General features: G+C 35.0%; 1 protein-coding gene across 25 annotated transcripts in view; it reads left to right on the top strand.

The window, feature by feature from the left end:
* The window catches only part of FAM172A (family with sequence similarity 172 member A), a 560,458-nt gene that overhangs the window by 269,599 nt on the left and 269,055 nt on the right, over positions 1-21,804 (top strand). For all 25 annotated transcript variants that reach the window (XR_008917892.1, XM_007487306.3, XM_056824657.1 and 22 more), the window contains one exon: positions 373-591. Coding sequence is in view for 24 of the 25 variants with exons in the window: in XM_007487306.3 (XP_007487368.1) it covers positions 373-591 (219 nt within the window). In the remaining variant the exon portion in view is untranslated. The remainder of the gene's footprint in view (positions 1-372; positions 592-21,804) is intronic.

The following is a 21,804-nucleotide window of genomic DNA, read 5'->3' as shown; positions in this document are numbered from 1 at the left end:
TAATAAAGGGATCGTATGGTTGGTGCTTGCCATTGCTTTGAAAGATTATTTTTCTTCTGAAGATCTAGAATAATACCTTTTAGTTTAAATTAACAATCTTCCTGTCACAGTTTTGCTTTTTCTGTTTCTGTTATCTATTATATCTTCATATATATGTGTATATATGTATATATGTACACACACAATCCATATCTCAATAAATTAAAGAAATATAGAACCTCAGAATACCAAGTTAAAAAGTATAGTCCTACTTAAAATATGATAACTTGGGAAATATAGGACTGTGAATTTACTTAGTATAAAAGGTTAATGCTTTTAGAAGTTGAAAACAGTTCTATCATTAAATTTTTTTTCCCTTTCTTTTTACAACAGGAAGGCTATGGAGTAATAGTGCTCAATCCCAACGAAAACTATATCGAAGTGGAAAAGACCAAATCACAAGTGCAGTTATCTTCTGATGGCTCAGATGAGCCAGCAGAAAAACGTGAAAGAAAAGATAAAACCTTCAAAGAAGCAAAGAAGCGGCGTGATTTTTATGAAAAGTATCGTAACCCCCAGAAAGAAAAAGAGATGGTGCCACTATATATTAGAGTAAGTGAAGTTGCTATATTTTTCCTTCATCATTTGATATGGTTTCTATCCCCCCAAAATATTTTCAAATGAAATACTTGGCTTTTTCAGGAAATTATTTCATCTGAGTATCAGCTTCTTTAGGGTATTTTCTGTCCCAGTTAGAAAATAATATTGATAAAGTTCCCAAACACATAATTTATTTCAAGTTCATATGTCATTTCATATAAGCCATAAGTAAATATGTGCCTTACTTTTGGATCAGTGTTTCTTTTTTATGGGATATTTTCTAAAATAATTTTATCATGACATACATATGAAAAACTTTCAAAGATAACTGGACAACCTACCATGCCTTTTAAAATACTATATCATTGTGTTATCCATTAGAGAGTGTATAGATTATCTAATAATTGTAAAAAAATGTATTACCTGCTGAATTAATAATAATGTATGTGCCAAATACCAGTGTTCATCTTGTGGGGTAGCAATTTTATCAGGTAACATGTTATTTTCATGGGAGAAGCCATTCAATGTGCCTTAGCTTATCTTCTAAAGCCAGATGAAGGGAGAGAGATATTAATATCTTAATAAATATTTAAGTTACAATAGTTCAGGAATGGTGTAATGAAGGAACTCTGTTCCTTGCTCTTTTCTTACTCAATGAACCTTTGCACTTTGTAATGCTAGCAGCATGGGATCGTTAGAGCAGTGCTTCCCGAGGATTTCTAATTCTGCAGGGGGCACAAACAATTTTATTTGCACTTTGACACATTCTGCTTGATGTACATTCTGTGGATTTTGTGTTCGAGACAGATTCATTCAATTTAGCTATTACGGAAGGTGGTGGTTTAATTTAAGAATAAAACATGTCAGATACACCAAGAGAAAGCAAAACAAAATGAACTTGTTCTTCAGATGAGAAATTTGAAGATGTTTAAAGAATAGAATAATTGCCATTTTTATTTGTAATGTGTTATAGTGATAATATATCAAATCCCAGAAGTTGGGTTGTTTTTAAACTTATAAGTATAATAATAAATATATCTTATGCCATCTTTGGGGAAAATAAAAACTAGTTTGCTTCTTTTCCTTTGTGAAATTCTCACTGAAAAAAAAATAGAATTTGCCCATATGTCAGTCTATTGAGTAAATTAAGATGACAATCAGATAGTGAAGGTGATCCTCAAAATTCACAAGACTTTAAGTGAATCCAAAGCAGAAAGCCCTCCAAAAGCCTTTAATTGTCTTATATATTTAGTAATGCAAAAGGAGGTAAAAAATCACAAATTTATCATCATATGAACCCTTCTCGGTATTTGAAAACGCCCCAAATGATCAGATTATATATAAAAAGAATGCCTCTTTTTTCTAATTTAGTCATGTCATCCCATGTGTAATGACAGCTTCTCCAAACCCAAGTGCCACCTTCTCTACCACTAGGCTATCTGAGCTTCCCATGTCTCTGCTAACATCTTATGATATTGTAAAATCAGAAATGTGTCAGTCATTTAAATATTTAGATGACCTATAAATGAATTTGAAATACTTTAAAATTCATTAGTAGTATTGATCTAGCTTTCTGACATAGAAACAAGAAATGAAACTTTCCATATGTTCAACTATGTATTTTTCCTTGCTTTTTTTTGTATCTGCTTGTAACATGTACAGTTCAAGCATCTATTTCTGAAATCTAATTTTCTAGGTCCTATTCTTTTCTATCTTCTCTTTATCTTGTCACCATTTGCTTTGATTATTCTTTTGTTCTCGTGTATATGTGTTTTGTATTTCACATCTGTTTCATTTATCCCTAGTTTTAACTTTTCCAGGATTTAACACTGAAAATGAATTCTTTTTGGTTTTGGCTCTTTTTTTTTTTGTTAAATTCCTTCTTGTTTTCCCCTTGTCTTTTCCCCTGTAATACATCTGTTCTACATGTTCTTTTCTTTCTCATTCTTCTATTATTCTTTTTTACCTTCTTGTATATTGCATCTTTCAAACTCTTTCCTTCACTTTCTGGGTTATCCCATTTCTTCCATGAAGTAGCTCTTCTGCCTCGGGAAACAGTAAAAGACAAAAAACATCATATAAATCAAAATCCTATGTGTATCACACACTCGTAGATATGCAATAGTATTTTGTACTTCACACCTTTTCACTTAAAAACCTCAGAGAAGTTTGCAAAGGAACTAAGATGGATGCATTCTTCAGAATACTTCTAGATAGAAGGGCTTTATGTCCTTCCAGTGAGAGTTGGGGTGAATTGCTTAGCATTCACCTTTTAGGTAACTAGGATTCATTTAGAAATTGGCTTCTAGTGTACAGTCTATCTGTATTTCCAGAAAAAGGAGTGGCTTGCAAATTTCAGAGCATATTCAAAACTTGAAAGTCTTTTTTTTTTAATGTTGAGGGTATAATGTTTAATATGTAGACATGACTATGTACACACATACATATTGTGTTTAAAAAGATTTAAGCTATTTTCCCACATTTTGGGCATACTGTGAGACAAATCTTCTTGAAATATAAAGATGATATTAGATAACAGTCTTTAAAGAATTTCTGAAGTCATTCAATAGGAAAACTTCATCATGGGGAGATCAATTGAAGGTTCTCAAGAATCAATTCAGTTTCCATGATTTAGTTTATATTTTTTAAAATGCTATATCTTCTAACAAAGATAATAATTATTTAGTATTTTAGAATCTATCTCAACACATTTTACACACCTTAGTTTATCTGCCCATTGTTTGGTTGAATGAATAAAAGATAGAGGGGAAACATTTGCTTTTTAATGACCTTACTTTACAAACTTCTGAATAAAAACATATCACAGTTTTATTTTCTCATTAACACTTCAAACTGGCTCACACATTCATTGACCATCTCCTAAATGCTTCTTGCACTTTTCCTCATTCATACTCTTACATAAGCAGGTGTTCCCCTTTCTCCTCCACTGTTAGAAATCCTTTAAGGCCCAACTTTGGTCTCACCATGTTGAAGGCTTCTCTGACCAGTGAAACGCCGTGTTATCGATCCTTCCTTTCTTTGAATCATGGAATTTAATGTCTGCACTATTTATTGAGGTAGTTCGTCATCAACCGCCTTGTGACATCTGCTGTATTGTCTCTTATCCTTATTTACCCTTATTTTGCTTTTGATGTGTCCATGTTTTGTCCCATGCTCTTAATTTCCTCACATTTGCATTGAGCTTTCAAAGTTAGCCCATTTGCAGAATGCTTGAAAGCAGGGAATATTTCTAATATGACTAGATTTCACTTATAGAATCTTTCATGTAGTCGGTACTCAATAAGTATTTTTTTAAATTAATTGTTGATATTCACTTAAAACTGGAATATTTCTTCATATACAAATGCTTATTCGTGTCGGAGCTAGGTTTTTTTTTCTGGATTTTTTCTCATTTGTCTGGATTTTTGATGTTGTTTATATATGGTTCATCATGTAAAAAAGAAACTTCTTTTAAAAACCTATACTAGAGAATACTACATAGGTAGTACACTAGTATTTACTAGATGTACTATTGGTATCTATTTTCTCTAACATTTAAACAGGTTGGAGAATAAAACAAATAAAAGATATATACTCTTGGGCTAGGTAGAGAATTCAGTATGGATGCAAAGGAGTAGAAAAGTTTCATTTCAACCACAGTATTTGTTTAATAATGAAGTCCTGTGTTTGTTATTCATGTTCAGAGGATCTAGATTCAAATACAGCACTGCCACTTAACATCTATAGGATGCAGGACAAATTATTTCAACTCTCTGGACCTCTGTTTCCTCATTTTAAAAATAATGGAATTTGAGTAACTAACTTTTTTAATGTTCTTTTTAGCTATAAATCTGTGATTTCGTGTTGGAGATTAGCTTTTTTCTATCTTGGACCATCTTATTTTCTTAGTATACTAAAATATGTAATATTCTCTCTTTAAAGAAATTAATTTTTCTTTAGAAAGCACCTGGGAAGGGGGGCTTCTGGGTAGCTCAGTGGATTGAGAGCCAGGCCTAGAGATGGGAGGTCCTAGGTTCAAATTTGACCTCAGACACTTCCCAGCTATGTGACCCTGGGCAAGTCACTTGACCCCCATTGCCTAGTCCTTACCACTCTTCTGCCTTGGAGCCAATACACACTATTGACTCCAAGACGGAAGGTAAGGGTTTAAAAAAAAAAAAGCACCTGGGAAATAGCCAGATCCTTTTTTATAAATGATTGCAAATATTTAGTACAGCAAAAAAAGTAAAAGTTCAATAATATTTGGAACATTAAGTTTACAAAAGTATAATTTTGTTTTACTTAACCAAATGAATATCAATAGATATGACTTAGATTGTGTACTGCATTCTGATACATGAAGAACAAAGCCAGAGAGATCAAAGTACTGATTATTTTATGCTGTAACTTTACTTAACTATGAAATAATGTATTTTCTGGCATATATTATAGCTTATTAAGGGGATTGATTTGGTCTAGGCAATAAACATCATGTCAGACATGCCTGGCAGGAAAACCTGTTTAATATGTTTTGTAATAAGACAGAATTTTTTGTTCTTGAAAACATCTGCCAACTGAATTCAAGAGTGAAGACAGAAAATGTCATCAATTTCATAGTACTCTTATAAATTTAGTTTCTTTTTCTGTAACACAAATAAAGACACACAAAATTCCCAATGTTAGTCACTACTGGTTATATTATTTTATAAAATGATGAAAAAATTATTTTTATATAATGTGTTAATTAATTCATGATGAATTTTAATATTCCAACTGATAAAATTTTAACAAGCATATTGCCAACAGATCATTTTTAAAGCATCTGTTTTTTTAATGTGTTGGGTGGAGAACTGAGTCAAATGGCTAAATATGTACATATATTCTTTTAAAAAACATATTTCCACCCCCATGATTAGAGATACATTATTGTAGAGTCTCTTTCTTTAGACCACCAGTGGCTGCTGCTGTTCATACTGGATTTTGCTTTCCCTAGAAGCTAAATCTGCCATTATAGCCCATATGTAAAAATTTACCTTTATTTCTTTTCTCAGATCTTTTTGTAAGTAGGCTCAAATAATAAAAGATGGAATGCACCATCAGCTTCACTATTACATATTTGTCTCTACCACTTGTATTAAAACCAGTTGTCTCAATTTGGAAGGAGTTATTCAAGTCTTTAAAAATAAATTCTGCTACTACTCATCATAAAATAGAATAATCATCATGAGTTATTTCATGCAAGATGGGCTATCAATAAATAGCATTTAGAACAACAATATTTTAGGCCTTTGTATTTTCTTCAACAACTTATATATAAAACTCTTCTAAATTTGTATAACATTTTAGTTTTAATTTTCTAAGTGCCACCTGTGTATCTATGTATACAACACCAAACTCGGATTTGATGAAGGTAGGAATCTTTAGATATTTTGGTGCAGATTATAGAGGGGATGCTTTTTATTAAAAGGTTTGCATTTATAGGACAATATTTATAAATCATATGGTAATATTATTAACTATATTTTCTAAGTGTTATAATTACAATTTATTTTTAAAATATTTTAATTATTTTCCAGTTACAAGTAAAAACAATATTTAACATTGATTTTTAAATTTTGAGTCCCAAATTCTCCCTTCCTTCCCTATCTCCTTACTTTGATAGTAAGTAGTTTGATAAAGGTTATATGTGTGTGGTCAATCAAAACATATTTCCATATTAGGTAAATCGTGAATGAAAATACAGATTAAAAAACAAAAAAAAAATAGTGTTTAAAAAAGTATGGTTCAATCTGTATTCAGACTCCATTAGTTCTTTCTCTGGAGGTGGGTAGATTTTTTATGAGCTTTTTTAAAATTGTCTTGGATTTTTGCATTGCTGAGAATAGCCAAGTCATTCACAGTTGATCATTGTACAATATTACTGTTACTGTGTACAATGTTTTCCTGGTTCTGCTCACTTCACTTTATATCATCAGTACATGTAAGTTTTTTCAGGTTTTTCTAAAAGCATCTGGCTCGTCATTTTTTATAGCAAAATATTTTCCGTTACAATCATATACCACAACTTGTTCAGTCATTTCCCAACTGATGGGCATCTTCATAATTTCCAATTCTCTGTAAACATGAAAAGAATTGTTATAAATGTTTTTATACATATATGTCCCTATTTTTTTAAATTCTTTGGTATATAGACCTACCAATGGTATTGCTGTTTCAAATGGTATACACAGTTTTATAGTCCTTTGGGCTATACCATTGGTAGGTCTATATACCAAAGAATTAAAAAAAATAAGGACATATATGTATAAAAACATTTATAACAATTCTTTCCACCCAACTGTGTGTGTAATATCCCAATTTTTCATATTCCCTCCAAAAATTTCTCATTTTCCTTTTCTATCCTACAGATAGAAATCAGTCTGTTAGGTGGTACCTTAGAGTTATTTTAATTTACATTTCTCTGATCAAGCGTCATTTAGAGCATTTCATCATGTGATTACAGATAGCTGTTATTTCTTCTGAAAACTGCCTATTCACATCCTTTGACCATTTATTAATTAAAGAATGACTTGCATTTTTATTTGAAATGAGGCCTCTATCAGAAAGACTTTTAAAAAATTTTCCCCCCATGTTTTATGCTTTCTTTTTAATCTTGCCTACAATATTTTTGTTTCTGCAAAAACTTATAACTTGATGCATTATTATACATTTTGCATTCTGTAATGCTCTCTATCTTATGTTTGGTCATAAATTCTCCTATTCATAGATTTGAGAGGAAAACTATCCCATGTTTTCTTCATTCCCCAACACTGGGATTTTTGCATTTATCAAACACTAAATTACTAATTGCTAAGGTCATTACTTACTGCATATTGTGTTTCTCTTCTATTCCACTGATTCACCATTCTTATCTTAGCCAATATCAGGTTGTTTTGATGATTATTACTTTGTAATAATTTGAAATCTTCAAATTCTGCATGTCAAGAATTTATGATTTTCTTTATACATAAGAAAATTTCCCAGATAATGGAGATAATCTTACTCCCTAAAAACCTTACTTTTTATCATGGATAATATGCTGTATGTATCTTAGTGTCCTTAATCAGGAAGAAACATTTAGAATTTATTTTTGTTGACATTTCTATTCTCAAACTAATGGTTTGTTTCTTTACTTGTTAACAGATCTTAGAACATCAGAAGTATTAAAAACAACAACTGGTACTGTTAGCCTTAGGGACAAGAGATTAAATCAGCATAATTTTTACTTGCCTCAGGCTTAACAAGCATAATTCTGAAGTAATAAGAGCCAGATCCCAAGGAAGATAGCCATCATTCAAATAATCAGATCTTTAGATTGATTTGAAATGACAATAGAGGCAAAACAGATCAATTTATACATTATCAATTAGCATTGGCCATTTAATCAATATTATTAGTGGTAGTCTATCAGTGATCGAGTATGACTATTGTCTTTGTGCATTTTCATCTACGGTGTACCCTCATGTGGCTTTGGAGTCCAAAGGCTGAGGCGCAGAGTTTGTGGCACATGGGGCCTGGGACGCCAGTTGTTACGGGAGGTGCGGTTGCGACCTGGTGTCCGCGTTCAAGAGCAGCGGCAAGACGTCGACGTCGCTCATCTTCAAAGGTGGTGGCGGCATGGTTAATGTGGGTTCGCCAGCTGCTTCTGACAGAGGCAACAAGTTCTAGTTGCTTTGGTGTAATGCCAGCCCACTTCAAGTTGGACTTGAATCTTTTCTTTGGTCGGCCTTGTTTCCTGAGTCCAGCTGACAGTTCACCATAGAATACCTGTCTTGGTATTCACTGTGGGTCTATGCGGATGACGTGTCCAGACCATCGTAGCTGGGTTTTGAGGACCATTACTTCGATGCTGGTGGAGTTGGCTCTGTTGAGGACTTCCTGATTGGTGATTCGGTCCTGCCATCGGATCCTCATGATTGACCAGAGGGAGAGTTGGTAGAAATGCTCCAGGTGTTTCATGTGCTTCCGTTATAGTGTCCATGTCTCACAACCGTACAGGAGCAAGCTGAGGACCACTGCATTATACACTTTGAGCTTCGTTGCAGTGCTTACACCTCTGTGTTGGAGAACTTTTGGAGCGCAGCCACCCAAGTGCCTGGCTGGCCTTTTGGATCCTGGCATTAATCTCGTGGTCTAGGGACCCGTCGTTGGCGATGGTGCTGCACAGGTACTTGAAAGTGTTGACGTTAGAAAGCTGCGTGTTGTTGATTGTAATGCACAGCTGGTTCGTTGGCCTCCCTGGTGCAGGTTGAAACAGTACCTCTGTTTTGCTGAGGCTGATCATCAGGCCAAACAGTTTTGTTGCTGTAGAGAAGTTGTCCACAATGGTTTGGAGATGATTTTCTTGGTGGGCCAAGAGAGCACAGTCATCTGCAAAGAGAGCTTCCAGGATGAGTCTCTCTGTTGTCTTTGTTTTTGCAGTCAGGCGGCGAAGGTCGAATAGTGAGCCATCCAGTCGGTATTTGATGTAGACGCCCAGGTCTAGATCCATCACAGCATGTCGTAATACTTGGGTGAAAAATAGGTTGAATAGTACCGGAGCGAGGACACAGCCTTGTTTCACGCCATTGGAGATGTTGAAGCGATCTGAAGTCTCTCCACCAGATAGGACTTCCCCTGTCATGTCGACATGAAAGAGTTGGATCAATTTGACGAATTTTGCTGGGCAACCGAGCTTGCTGAGGATCACCCACAATGCATCCCTGTTCACTGTGTCTAACACCTTTGTCAGGTCTATGAAGACAATGTAGAGACTCAGTTTCTGCTCAAGGCATTTTTCCTGCATTTGCCTCACCGTGAAGACCATGTCGATGGTGCTGCGATCTGGTCGGAAGCCACATTGTGATTCAGGCAGGTTCTGCTCTGAAACAGATGACAGGAGTCTGTTGAGTATAACACGGGGGAGGATCTTTCCAGCAGTGGAGAGTAGAGAGATGCCTCTGTAGTTGTCACAGGCTGCTTCAGTTGCCATATAAACAGTGGAACTCTGGAAAACAATAAGGTTTTTTTCTGTGCTAGACATTATTGTAGATGCTGGGGATACAAAGACAAAACAAAACAGAACCTTGCCACAAAGAGTTCCACATACACTGGGCAATGTATTTTCTTATCAATGTAAAATTATATCCAAGATGATTTGAAGTGGAGAGAGCACTGAAAAATGTGGAAATCAAGACAAGCTTCCAGTAGAAAATGAGGTGAAACATAAAGGAACTAAGATTCTAAGTAGTTGAAGTAAGATGTGTCATACCACCTGTGCAAGTTATAGAGAGAGGAAATGCAGTATGGGTAATGTCTGTTTGGGCCAATTTGATTTCAGTGTAGAAACTGTGACTAGGAATTATATGAAATAGATCTGAAATGGTAGGTAGGAGCCAATTTGTAGAATTTTTAATGACCATGCTGAGGAATTTATATTTTATCCTCAAGACAATTGAAAGCCATTGAAGTTTTTTTTGAATAGGTAAGTAGTAGCATAGTTAGATTTTTGCTATCAAAATATTAATTTGACAGCTGCAAGGAAGATAAATTAGAGAGAGAAGAACTTGGAAACTAGATCAACTGGAACCAGTCAACTAGAAGCTAGCATTAATCCAGGTGAAAGTTAATGGGAGCATAAATTAAAGTAAAAGTTATATGAGTGGAAAAAGGGGATGAGTATGAGGGATGGAGAATGAATTGAAAAGACTTGACCACTGATTGAATATTGGAAGTGAATAGAAGAGAAGAGCCAGGGAAGGGAAGATTCTGGAGTTGTAAACTGGAATGACTAGAAGAATGGTGATGTCCTCCACAGTATAGAAACTTTGAGGAGAGAAAATGATTAGCCCTAATTTAGAGATGTGGACCTAGATTTCAACAGAAGGTTTAGGGTTATATATAAATATTTGGGCATCATATTCATAGAGATGCAGAAGAAACCCATTAGTTGATGACTTTTTATCTTCACAACAATCCTAGGAAGCAGATTCTATTATCATTCCCATTTAATGGATGAGAGAACTGAGACAGATACGTGTCTTGCCTAGGGTCACATAGCAGGTAAGTGTCTGAAGGTGGATTTGAACCCAGGTCTTTCTGACCATAGATGCTATTGGTGTTCATTAGGTGGCTGAGAAAACCTCATGAAGGACTGTTAATTTTAGGAGTTTGTATGAAAGACTATGATGAAGATGTTCAAAAGGCACTATATACTATAGACAGTCTGGTGGTATGCCAGGTATATATTTAGAATTCTAAAAAAGGTTGATGGAACATTGACTATATACTCTACTAGTTGCTTGGTGCAGTGGCACATATCTATATTCCAATGAGATAAATGTGGAATGTATCTAGAAATTAGTACCAGAGTCCTTAATGAGGACGAGGATCTAACAATGTTTTAAACACTACTAGAGTAAAAATGTCAGTCTGAAGATGTTTCAAAGGAGACCATACATACACTGATAGCAATTGCTGGAGACAGAGAAGTCATTAGAGGTTGCTAATACAAGCATAAATAACCCATTGTGATATTAAGAAGGGGATAGCCCCAGTTATCCAGGTCGCAATCTTTCAAGTCTAGGACAGGACATGCTCCTGAAGTAATGCAGCAGTGTCAGGAGACTCAGAAGGAGGAAAAGAAGAGTTCCCATTTTGGTTCACATTAGCAAACAAGTACAAGCTGAGAAAGTTGGAGATAAGAGCAAACATAGAAGCAGATGGCCATAGTTTGGTAAGGTGTGAATGGCAAAAGACCAAGAGAAGAGGGGATACACTAGTTGGGGACAGTGTATTGTTGAATACTGCAAGGACCAGACTGTGAAGAGAAGAAAGTAATCTGAGAGCGGAGATATTGAACCAGAAGAACATCATGATCAAGGTGAGCAATAGATTTAAGAAGAAAGAAGGAAAGGACAAGTTTAACGAATAGAAAGTTATGATTAAAGCTATGATTAAGTTATGATTGAAGTTATTATTAAAATTTTGAATTATTTATTTTGTATTTTCATTTATATTTATATCTTTTTCCTTCTGTTTCTCGCTCCCTTCTTTCTTCCCTTCCTCTCATAAACCACCATGGGTTTAATCTCAATTTAGATGATTCCCAGATAGATATATCTTTCCCAACTCTCTCTCTCTTAAGCTATAGATTTGTATCACTACTGCCTATTGGACAATTCAATATATATATGTATATATATATATACATGTATATATATATATGTATGTATATATCATAGGATGAAATTTTGTTTCTACATCCATAATATTTCTTACATCAGTGACATCTTGCTTACTCATAAAAGCTATAAAGACCCTCATGACCTCTTATCTGGATCATTTCAACAACGTCCTTCTCATTGTTCTCCCTGACTAAAATTCTTCTCCATTCTAATTCTTCTTCCACATAGATGCCAAAATGATTTTTCTTAGACACAAACATGACTCACATTTAATTAATAATTCAGTCAACATTTATTAAATTCCTGTAATATACCAGGCATTGTGCATTTCCCTAGTCATTAAACTCTAAAACTATGTATTGTTTTGGGGATATTTTTTTTTACTCTTTTTAAACCCTAACTTTCTATTAGAATCAAAACTACGTATTAGTTCTAAGTCAGAAGAGTTACTTGCCCAGGATCATAATTAGGAAATGTCTGAGATCAGATTTGAATCCATAACCTCCTTTCTCTAGGCCTGGTTCTCAAACCACCAAACCATTTAGCTATCTCCCTAGTATAAAATTGAAACTCCTCTCCTTTGCAGCGTCATTATATAGTAATCCCATTCCCATGCTCTCTTTCAACTAAACTGAACTTCTTTTCATCACACACATGCCTGGAATGGACTCACTTAACATCTTTAGCTAATAGAATTTCTCTCTTCCTTAAAGACATATCCAGGCACCACTTTGTGATTAGTTCCTTTTCATTTCCTGAAAACATCAGTGATTTACATTCCTAATGATGTTCCCTCCTCCTCCCCCATCCCATTCCTCACTCTTTCCTCCCTTCCTTACTTTTTCCTTCCTGTATTCTCAGTGTAAGCATTGTTCCTTGACACATATTAGGTATAAGTGCTTGACGTTCAAAGAAAGTAATTTTAGAGTTAAAGATCATAGAAGCAGCAGATTTATGAGTGCTTATGAGTTTTATAAAATGACTACCTATCCATTTGAATGACATTGGTGGAATTAATACATAGGTCATTGGAGTTAAGGAGACTGAACTGGCAAGCCAGCATGTTTAAGGACACATCAACATGTAAATTAAAGTCTCCAAGTTTTAGAATGGGTACAGCCTCTTCTATAGCCACATATCTATGATATGGTTATTCAGGAAGTGTGGAATGAGGTATGCCAAATGATTGAGACCTGATGTGGGTGACCTGATAACTTGACCCTTATTTTCCCAACCCATCACTTCAGTTCTCTTTCATTTGGAATAACTGTAATTCCTTAATTACACACTTTGTCAGTTCTCTTAATGTACTACTCTTTTAATTTTCAGTCCTACGTAACTTCCATCATTGTATTTCCACTTTTGCCCCCTCTATTACTGGAGAAGTCATTAAACTATACTCATTTTGGTCAGCTATAAATTCATTCAGTCCAGCCTTCTGTGTGCCCTTGCTATTATAGAGTAGCTCTTTGACTCAATAAAGACTTTTTAGTGTCTAATACTCTAGGTGTTAGGGGAAGAAAAATTAAAATAGACATTTCATTTCCAGGTGGTACAGGAGATAGAGCAATGATTCAGAGTTGGGAAAATCTGCATTCAAATCTGGCCTTAGACTCCTACTAGCTGGGTGACCCTAGGCAAGTCACATGCCCCCTGTTTTCCTCATTTTTCTCCTCTGAAAAATGAGGATAATAAAAGCACCTACCGGCCAGGAGAAAGGTTCAATTGAGTTAAAGCACTTATCACAGTGCCTAGCACATAGTAAGTATTATATAGTTAGCTATTTATTATTATTATGAATGGAACTCATATTCTATTTGTATAATATATAATCATAGAATTTTGGAATTAGAAGGTATCTTAGCAATCATCTAATCAAATTTATACTGGAAAAATATACCCTGGGGCAGAGTCAAGATGGCCGGGTAGAGGCAGAGAAAGTTCAGACCTCTGAAAACCCTTCCTATCAATTACAAACAAAATGCTCCTAGGAGACTGAAAATCAAACCTAACAACAAGACAGAGCCAAGGAACCCTACTGCTGGACTCAAATGAAAAGGTACTCCCACAAAACCCAGAATTTGAGCATACTCAGGTTTAAGGAGAAGGAGAAAGGAAGGTCCATGGACTCCTCCCCCACCTAGAGTGCTCAGCCTCCAGCTGCAGCTGGAACCTCTGGGTGGGCAAAGGAGCTGGTATAGAGGGAGTACCTTGTGGGCAAGCTCTGCCAGGCTCAGAGCGCCCAACAAAGGCAGTGAGGAAGCAGGTAGAAAAGAAACACAGAGTGTATAGCAGGCAGCTTAGTTGCAGCAGTGGAGACATACCATATTGCCCCTCCCCTTCCTGAGATTTTGGCCTCAGGGCACATCCAGCAACCCAGCTGGACTTAATTCCATCAAAGCTTTCAGAGGACAGGGAAGCTCAAGCTGAAAAACCCCTCCCCCACAGACTGCTGGACTTAATCACATCAAAGCCTCCAGAGGGCAGGGAGGCTCAAGCTCCAATACCCCTCCCTGACAGACTGCACTGAGATATTTGCTGATAAAGCTCCAAAGGTGAAGGCTGAAAGAAAAGCCCAAAACCACACACACACACAAAAAAAATGAGAGGAGCAAGAGCTCAGGCAACTTCAGGGAGTAAAGAAGGGGTAAATCTGAGCAAACAACAGAAAAAGAAAACAGAAATTACAATTGACAGTCAAAGAACAAAGAGCAAAAAGAACAGAGAAGAATGAATGAAAACCAAGTAAAAGAACAGAAACCCCAGCGAATTAGATACAGACTCTGGAAGAACTGAAAATACAATTCAAAACACAATTAAGAGAGTCTGAAGACAACTGGGAAAAGAACATAAAAACTAAGATAAGTCATCTGGAAACCAGGCACTTAAACTAAAACAAGAAAATAGCATCTTGAAAGCCAAAATAACCAGCTTGAAAATGAGACAAAGGAGATGAAAGATAAGGCAAATAAAATGAAAGATGAGGCAAAGGAGATTAAAGATGACCTCCAAAGAAAATCAGACCAGAAGAAGAAGGATGACCAAAAAATCCAGGGATGAAATCCAGTCTTTTACAACCAGAATACAACTAGAAACAAGCAACTTCACAAGGCAGCAAGACACCATAAAACAAAATCAAAAGAATGAAAAAAATTGAGGAAAATATGAAACACCTCATTCACAAAACAGAAGATTTAGAAAATAGTTCCAGGAGAGACAACTTAAGAATCATTGGTCTACCTGAAGGCCATGACAAAAGAAAAAGCCTGGACATCATACTACAGGAAATTATCCAAGAAAACTGCCCCAATATTCTAGAACAAGAGCGAAAAGTGGAGATTGAAAGAATCCACAGATCATCTCCTGTACTTAATCCCCAACTGACAACACCCAGGAATGTTATAGCCAAATTCAAGAACTATCAGACCAAGGAAAAATATTGCAAGCTGCTAATAAGTCATTCAGATACCATGGAACCACAGTGAGGATAACACAGGATCTGAAGGACTGAAAGGCATGGAATATGATATTTTGGAAAGGAAGGGAACTAGGTCTACAACCAAGAATCAATTACTCAGCAACACCGACTATATTCTTACAGGAGAAAGTGTGGTCATTTAAAAAAAAAATAGAAGAATTCCAAGCATTTCTAAAGAAAAGACCAGACCTGAACAGAAAATTTGATGCCCAAGCACAGAACTCGAGAGAATCATCAAAAGGTAATTAAGAAAGAGGGGAAAAAAGAAAAACAAAACAAAACAAAAAAAAAACCTTTTTTAAGAGACCCAATAAGTTAAAATACATATCCCTATAAGAAAAGAGGTCATTGGTAACTCTTAAAAATTGTTATTATCACCTGGGCAGCTAGAAGAATTACAATTAGAGGGAGCAGTGACAAACTATATAGGATGAGATGCCAAGACATAAATATGTATATAGATATATGTATGCATAAATACATATATGTGTGTATATATATATACACACAACTAGAGCTAAAAAAAGAGGTTAATACTAAAAGAAGTGGGAAAAGAAATAAAAGGGGGTAAATTTATATGTCACAAAGAGACTCATAGGGTGGGAGGGGAGAGAAGATTAATACACTGGAAGGGTAAAGAGGTTGGAGAGAGGAAATTCTCAACTCTTACTTGCACTGAAATTGACTCAAAGAGGGAAAAACAATCAAACTGGGACAAAGAATTGAGTTGTATCCTATAAGGAAGTAGAAGGGTAACAAATGGACTGGTGGGAAGGAAAGCAGTACAAGTGAGGGAGAAGGTAAGGTGGTAGGGAGTATTAAAAGAATGTAAAGAAAAGAGGGGACTAAGAAGGGAGGGGGTAGAAAGGGAAGTAAAATAAGGATGGGAATTAGGCGAACTGATTGAAAACAAAACACTGATGTAGAAGGAAATAGTGAAAGAAGAAAAGGCAGGACTAGGAGTGTAAATCAAAATGCTGGGAAATAAACAATTGGTAATCATAACCCTGAATGTGAATGGATTGAACTCACCCATAAAAGGCAAGCAAATAGCAGAGTGGATTAGAAATGAAAACCCTACCATATGCTGTCTACAAAAACACACATGAGGAAGGTAGACACACATAGGGTAAAAGCAAGAGGATGGAGCCAAAACTATTAGGCATCAACTGATAAAAAAGAAGGCAGGAGTCACAATCATGATATCTGAGAAAGCCAAAGTAAAAATTGATCTAGTTAAAAGAGATAGGTAATTACATCCTGATAAAAGGAAGTATAGACAATGAGGAAATATCAGTATTCAACATGTATGCACCAAATGGCATAGCATTCAAATTTCTAAAGGAGAAACTAGTGGATCTCAAGGATGAAATAGATAGAAAAAATATATTAGTGGATAATTTGAACCTGTCCCTATCAGAACTAGATAATTCAAACCAAAAAATAAATAAGTAAGAGGTAACAGAAGTGAATGAAATATTAGAAAAATTAGAATTAGTAGATATGTAGAGAAAAATAAATAAGGACAAAAAGGAATACACCTTCTTTTCAGCAGCACATGGTACATTCACAAAGATTGACCACATATGAAGGCATAAAAACATTGCAAACAATTGCAAAAGAACAGAAATAATAAATGCAACCTTCTCAGATCACAATGTAATGAAAATAATAATTAGTAAGGGTACATGGAGAGGCAAATCAAAAATCAATTTGAAATTAAACAATATAATTCTCTAAAATCAGTTAGTTGAAGAACAAATTATAGAAACAATAACTTCGTTGAAGAAAATGAGAATGATGAGACATCTTTTCAAAATCTATGGGATGCAGCCAAAGCAGTACTCAGGGGGAAATTCATACCCTTTAGTTCATATATTAACAAATTAGAGAGGGCAGAGATCAATGAATTGGGCATGCAAATTAAAAAAACTAGAAAGTAAAGAAATTCAAAATCCTCAGATGAAGACTAAATTAGAGATCCTAAAAATCAAAGGAGAAATTAATAAAATTGAAAATCAAAGAACTATTGATTTAATAAATAAGACTAGAAGTTGGTACTTTGAAAAAACAAATAAAATAGACAAAGTACTGGTCAGCCTAATTAAAAAAAGGAAAGAAAAAAACCAAATTGACAGTATCCAAGATGAAAAGGGAAACCTTACCTCTAATGAAGAGGAAATTAAGGCAATCATTAAAAATTATTATGCCCAATTATATGGCAACAAATATGGCAATCTAGGTGATATAGATCATTACTTACAAAAATATAAATTGCCTAGACTAACAGAGGAAGAAATAGATTATGTAAACAACCCCATATCAGAAAAAGAAATTGAATAAGCCATCAAAGAACTGCATAAGAAAAAATCACCAGGTCCAGGTAGATTCACAAATGAATTCTATCAAACATTCAAAGAACAACTAACTCCAATATTATACAAACTATTTGACAGAATAAGCAAAGAAGGAGTTCTACCTTTTACAACACAATTATGGTATGATTCCAAAGCCAGGCAGGTCAAAAACAGAAAGAAAACTATAGACCAATCTCCCTAATGAATATAGACGCAAAAATCTTAAATAGGATACTAGCAAAAAGACTCCAAGTCATCATAAGGGCTATTCACTATGACCAGGTAGGATTCATACCAGGAATGCAAAAATGGTTCAATGTTAGGAAAACTATGCACATAATTGACCATATTAACAAGCAAACTCCATATTAACAAGCAAACTGACAAAAATCACATGATTATCTCAATAGAAGCAGAAAAAGCCTTTGATAAAATACAACACACATTCCTATTGAAAACACTAGAAAGTATAGAAATAGAAGGGCCTTTCCTAAAAATAATAAACAGTATGTATCTAAAACCATCAGCAAACATAATCTGCAATGGGCACAAACTAGAAGCCTTCCCAATAAGATCAGGAGTGAAAAAAGGATGCCCATTATCACCTTTATTATTCAATATTGTACTAGAAACACTAGCAGTAGCAATTAGAGAAGAAAAGGAAATTGAAGGTATTATAATAAGCAATGAGGAGACCAAGCTATCACTCTTTGCAGATGATATGATGGTCTTCTTAAAGAACCCCAGAGAATCAACCAAAAAGCTAGTTCAAATAATCAACAACTCTAGCAAAGTTTCAGGATACAAAATAACCCTACATAAGTCATCAACATTTCTGTATATCTCCAACATCTCAGCAGCAAGAATTAGAAAAAGAAATTCCATTGAGAATCACCCTAGACAATATAAAATACTTAGGAATCTATCTGCCCAGACAAACACAGGAACTATATGAACACAACTACAAAACACTCTCCAGACAATTAAAGCTAGAGCTAAACAATTGGAAAAAACAACTGCTCATGGGTAGGATGAGCTGACATAATAAAAATGACAATCCTACAGAAATCAATTTACTTATTTAGTGCTATACCCATTGAACTACCAAAAAACATTTTTACTGAATTAGGAAAAAAAAAACCATAACAAAGTTCACTTGGAATAACAAAAGATCAAGGATATCCAGGGAAATCATGAAAAAAAATGTGAATGAAGGAGGCCTTGCAATCCCAGATCTTAAACTATACTATAGAGCAGTGGTCATCAAAACAATTTGGTACTAGATAAGAGACAGAAAGGAAGATCAGTGGAATAGACTTGGGGAAGTGACCTCAAAAAGACAGTTTATGATAAGCCCAAAAGATCCCAGCTTTTAGGACCCACTATTTGATAAAAACTGCTGGGAAAATTGTAAGACAGTTTGGGAGAGATTAGGTTTGGATCAACACCTCACACCATACACCAAGATAAACTCAGAATGGGCAAATGACTTGAATATAAAGAAGGAAACTATAATTAGGTGAACACAGAATAGTATACATGTCGGGTCTTTGGGAAAGGAAAGAGTTTAAAACCAAGCAAGAGCTAGAAACAAATCACAAAATGTAAAATCAATAATTTTGATTACACCAAATTTAAAAGTTTTTGTACAAACAAAACAAATGCAACCAAAATTATAAGGGAAGCAACAAATTGGGAAACAATCTTTATAACAAAAACCTCTGACAAAGGTTTAATTACTGAAATGTATAAAGAGCTAAACCAATTGTACAAAAAGTCAAGCCATTCTCCAATTGATAAATGGGCAACAGGCATGAAAAGGCAATTTTCAGTTAAAGAAATCAAAACTATTAATAAACACATAAAAAAGTGCTCTAAGTCTCTTATAGCCAGAGAGATGTAAATCAAAACATCTCTGAGGTATCACCTCACACCTAGCAAATTGGCTAACATGACAGCTACAGATAGTAATGAATGTTAGAGGGGATGTGGCAAAGTTGGGACATTAATGCATTGCTGGTGGAGTTGTGAATTGATCCAACCATTCTGGAGGGCAATTTGGAATTATACCCAAAGGGCGCTAAAAGAGTGTCTGCCCTTTGATCCAGCAATAGCACTGCTGGGTTTATACCCCAAAGAGATCATAAGGAAAAATATGTACAAGAATATTCATAGCTGTGCTCTTTGTGGTGGCCAAAAATTGGAAAATGAGGGGATGCCCTTCAATTGGAGAATGGCTGAACAAATTGTGGTATACGTTGGTGATGGAATACTATTGTGCTCAAAGGAATAATAAAGTGGAGGAATCCCACGAGAACTGAAATGACCTCCAGGAATTGATGCAGAGTGAAAGGAGAAGAACCAGGAGAACATGGTACACAGAGACTGATACACTGTGGTACAATCAAATGTAATGGACTTCTCCATTAATGGCAATGCAGTGATCCTGAACTACTTGGAGGGATCTACAAGAAAAACCACTATCCACATTCAGAGGAAACACTGTGAGAGTAGAAACACAGAAGAAAAACAACTGCTTGACTACATGGATGAGGGAATATGGCTGGGAATGTAGACTCTAAATGAACATCCTAATCCAAACACCAACAACATGGAAATAGGTTCTGATGAAGGATAAATGTAATGCTCAATGAAATTGCATGTCGGCTGTGTGAAAGGAGGGGCCTGGGGAGAGGGGGAAATATGATTCTTGTAACCAAGGAATAATGTTCCAAATTGACTAAATAAATTAATTAATTTAAATGATAGACCCTAAACTCATTTACCTAACAAAACAGAGTTATCCATTCTTCATTTGAAAGTTTCCAATGAACCCATTATTTGCAACAGCAACTCATTCTAATTTTAGGACCTTAAATACCAAAAGAAGAGTTTTGTTTTGTTTTTTTGATTCTAGAGACAACAGGGAACTTTTGGTATTTATAAGAAGGAAAACAGAAAGTGCCTAAAATCATTATGTAAAATCTGAGGAAAAGGGCATGATTGTATGGAGGAATCAACTGAAACTTCGTAGATTTGAACTGGATTTGATAGGTAGATAAGGGAGTGAGGGGAGTATTAGGGATATTCCAAAGATAGGAAATGTTTTATGCAAAGACAGAGAAGATAAGGGATATGAAACACTTCCATAAATTGTATTTTATAAATTGTATTTTTAAAAATGTAGTTTCATGTATTGATTCTAGCCTAGAAGGCTAGATCAATTAAAATTATACACATTTTTTAAATGTGACGATAGGGATAAGTTTTTTCAATGATCCATTAAGTATCTATGGAGAGACATTAGCCAACTTCACTAGTGTCATGGAAGATGACACTGAAAGAAAGGATCCCCTATTGAAGTCATGGTACTATAAATACTCTTGAGATGTCATAATAATCACAATGAGCCCTAGAAGAGAGATCTACCCAATAAAATCTATAATAATACCAAATCAATTTCTCCAACATTCATTGTGAAAAAACAAAGTGAATGAAAAATGAATATTACTTAGATGATTGACATATGTACTGTGCACATTGTACTGTATATATTGTACTATGTACAATGTTTTCCTAGTTATGCTTATTTCAGTTCTTGTCAGTTCTTTTAGATCTTTCCAGCTTTTTCTGAACTATTCATAATTTCTTGCAGCACAGTAGGATTCCATTAGCATTATATACCAAAATTTATCCATCTATTACCCAATTGATGGCCATCCCCTCAATTTCCAATTCTTTGCCACCACAAAAAGAGAAACTGTAAATATTTTTGGAAAACTAGGACTTTCCCCCTTCACTGGTAGAATTTTAACTTACCTTCTTATTGTATTCATAATAATTTTTGTATGACTTCCAAAATGTGTCTGAAATATTTAGATGAAATAAATAATTAGCCAGAGTTTGAGGGGAGGGGGGATAGAGAATCTTCAGTGAAGAACCCAAAGAAGGATAGTCTGAAAGAAAGAAAGTGCAGAGGGAAGAAGAGCATCTAATGAGATGGAAAGATGGGATACGGTCAGATTTTATATACAGTTTTAAAAGTTAAACAGAAGAATTTTTACCTTATCCTAAGAGCCAGTTAATGAAGAAGTAGATAGTACACTGAGACTAATCAGGAAGACTCAGCTTTATGACTTCAAAACCAGCCTCAGACACTTCCTAGCTATGTGACCCTGAGCAAGTC

Source organism: Monodelphis domestica, chromosome 3 (assembly GCF_027887165.1).
Source record: "Monodelphis domestica isolate mMonDom1 chromosome 3, mMonDom1.pri, whole genome shotgun sequence".
In the NCBI taxonomy this organism is placed as follows: Eukaryota; Metazoa; Chordata; class Mammalia; order Didelphimorphia; family Didelphidae; genus Monodelphis; species Monodelphis domestica.
Note: the sequence above shows the minus strand (reverse complement) of the source record. Positions and strands in the feature narration are given on the sequence as shown.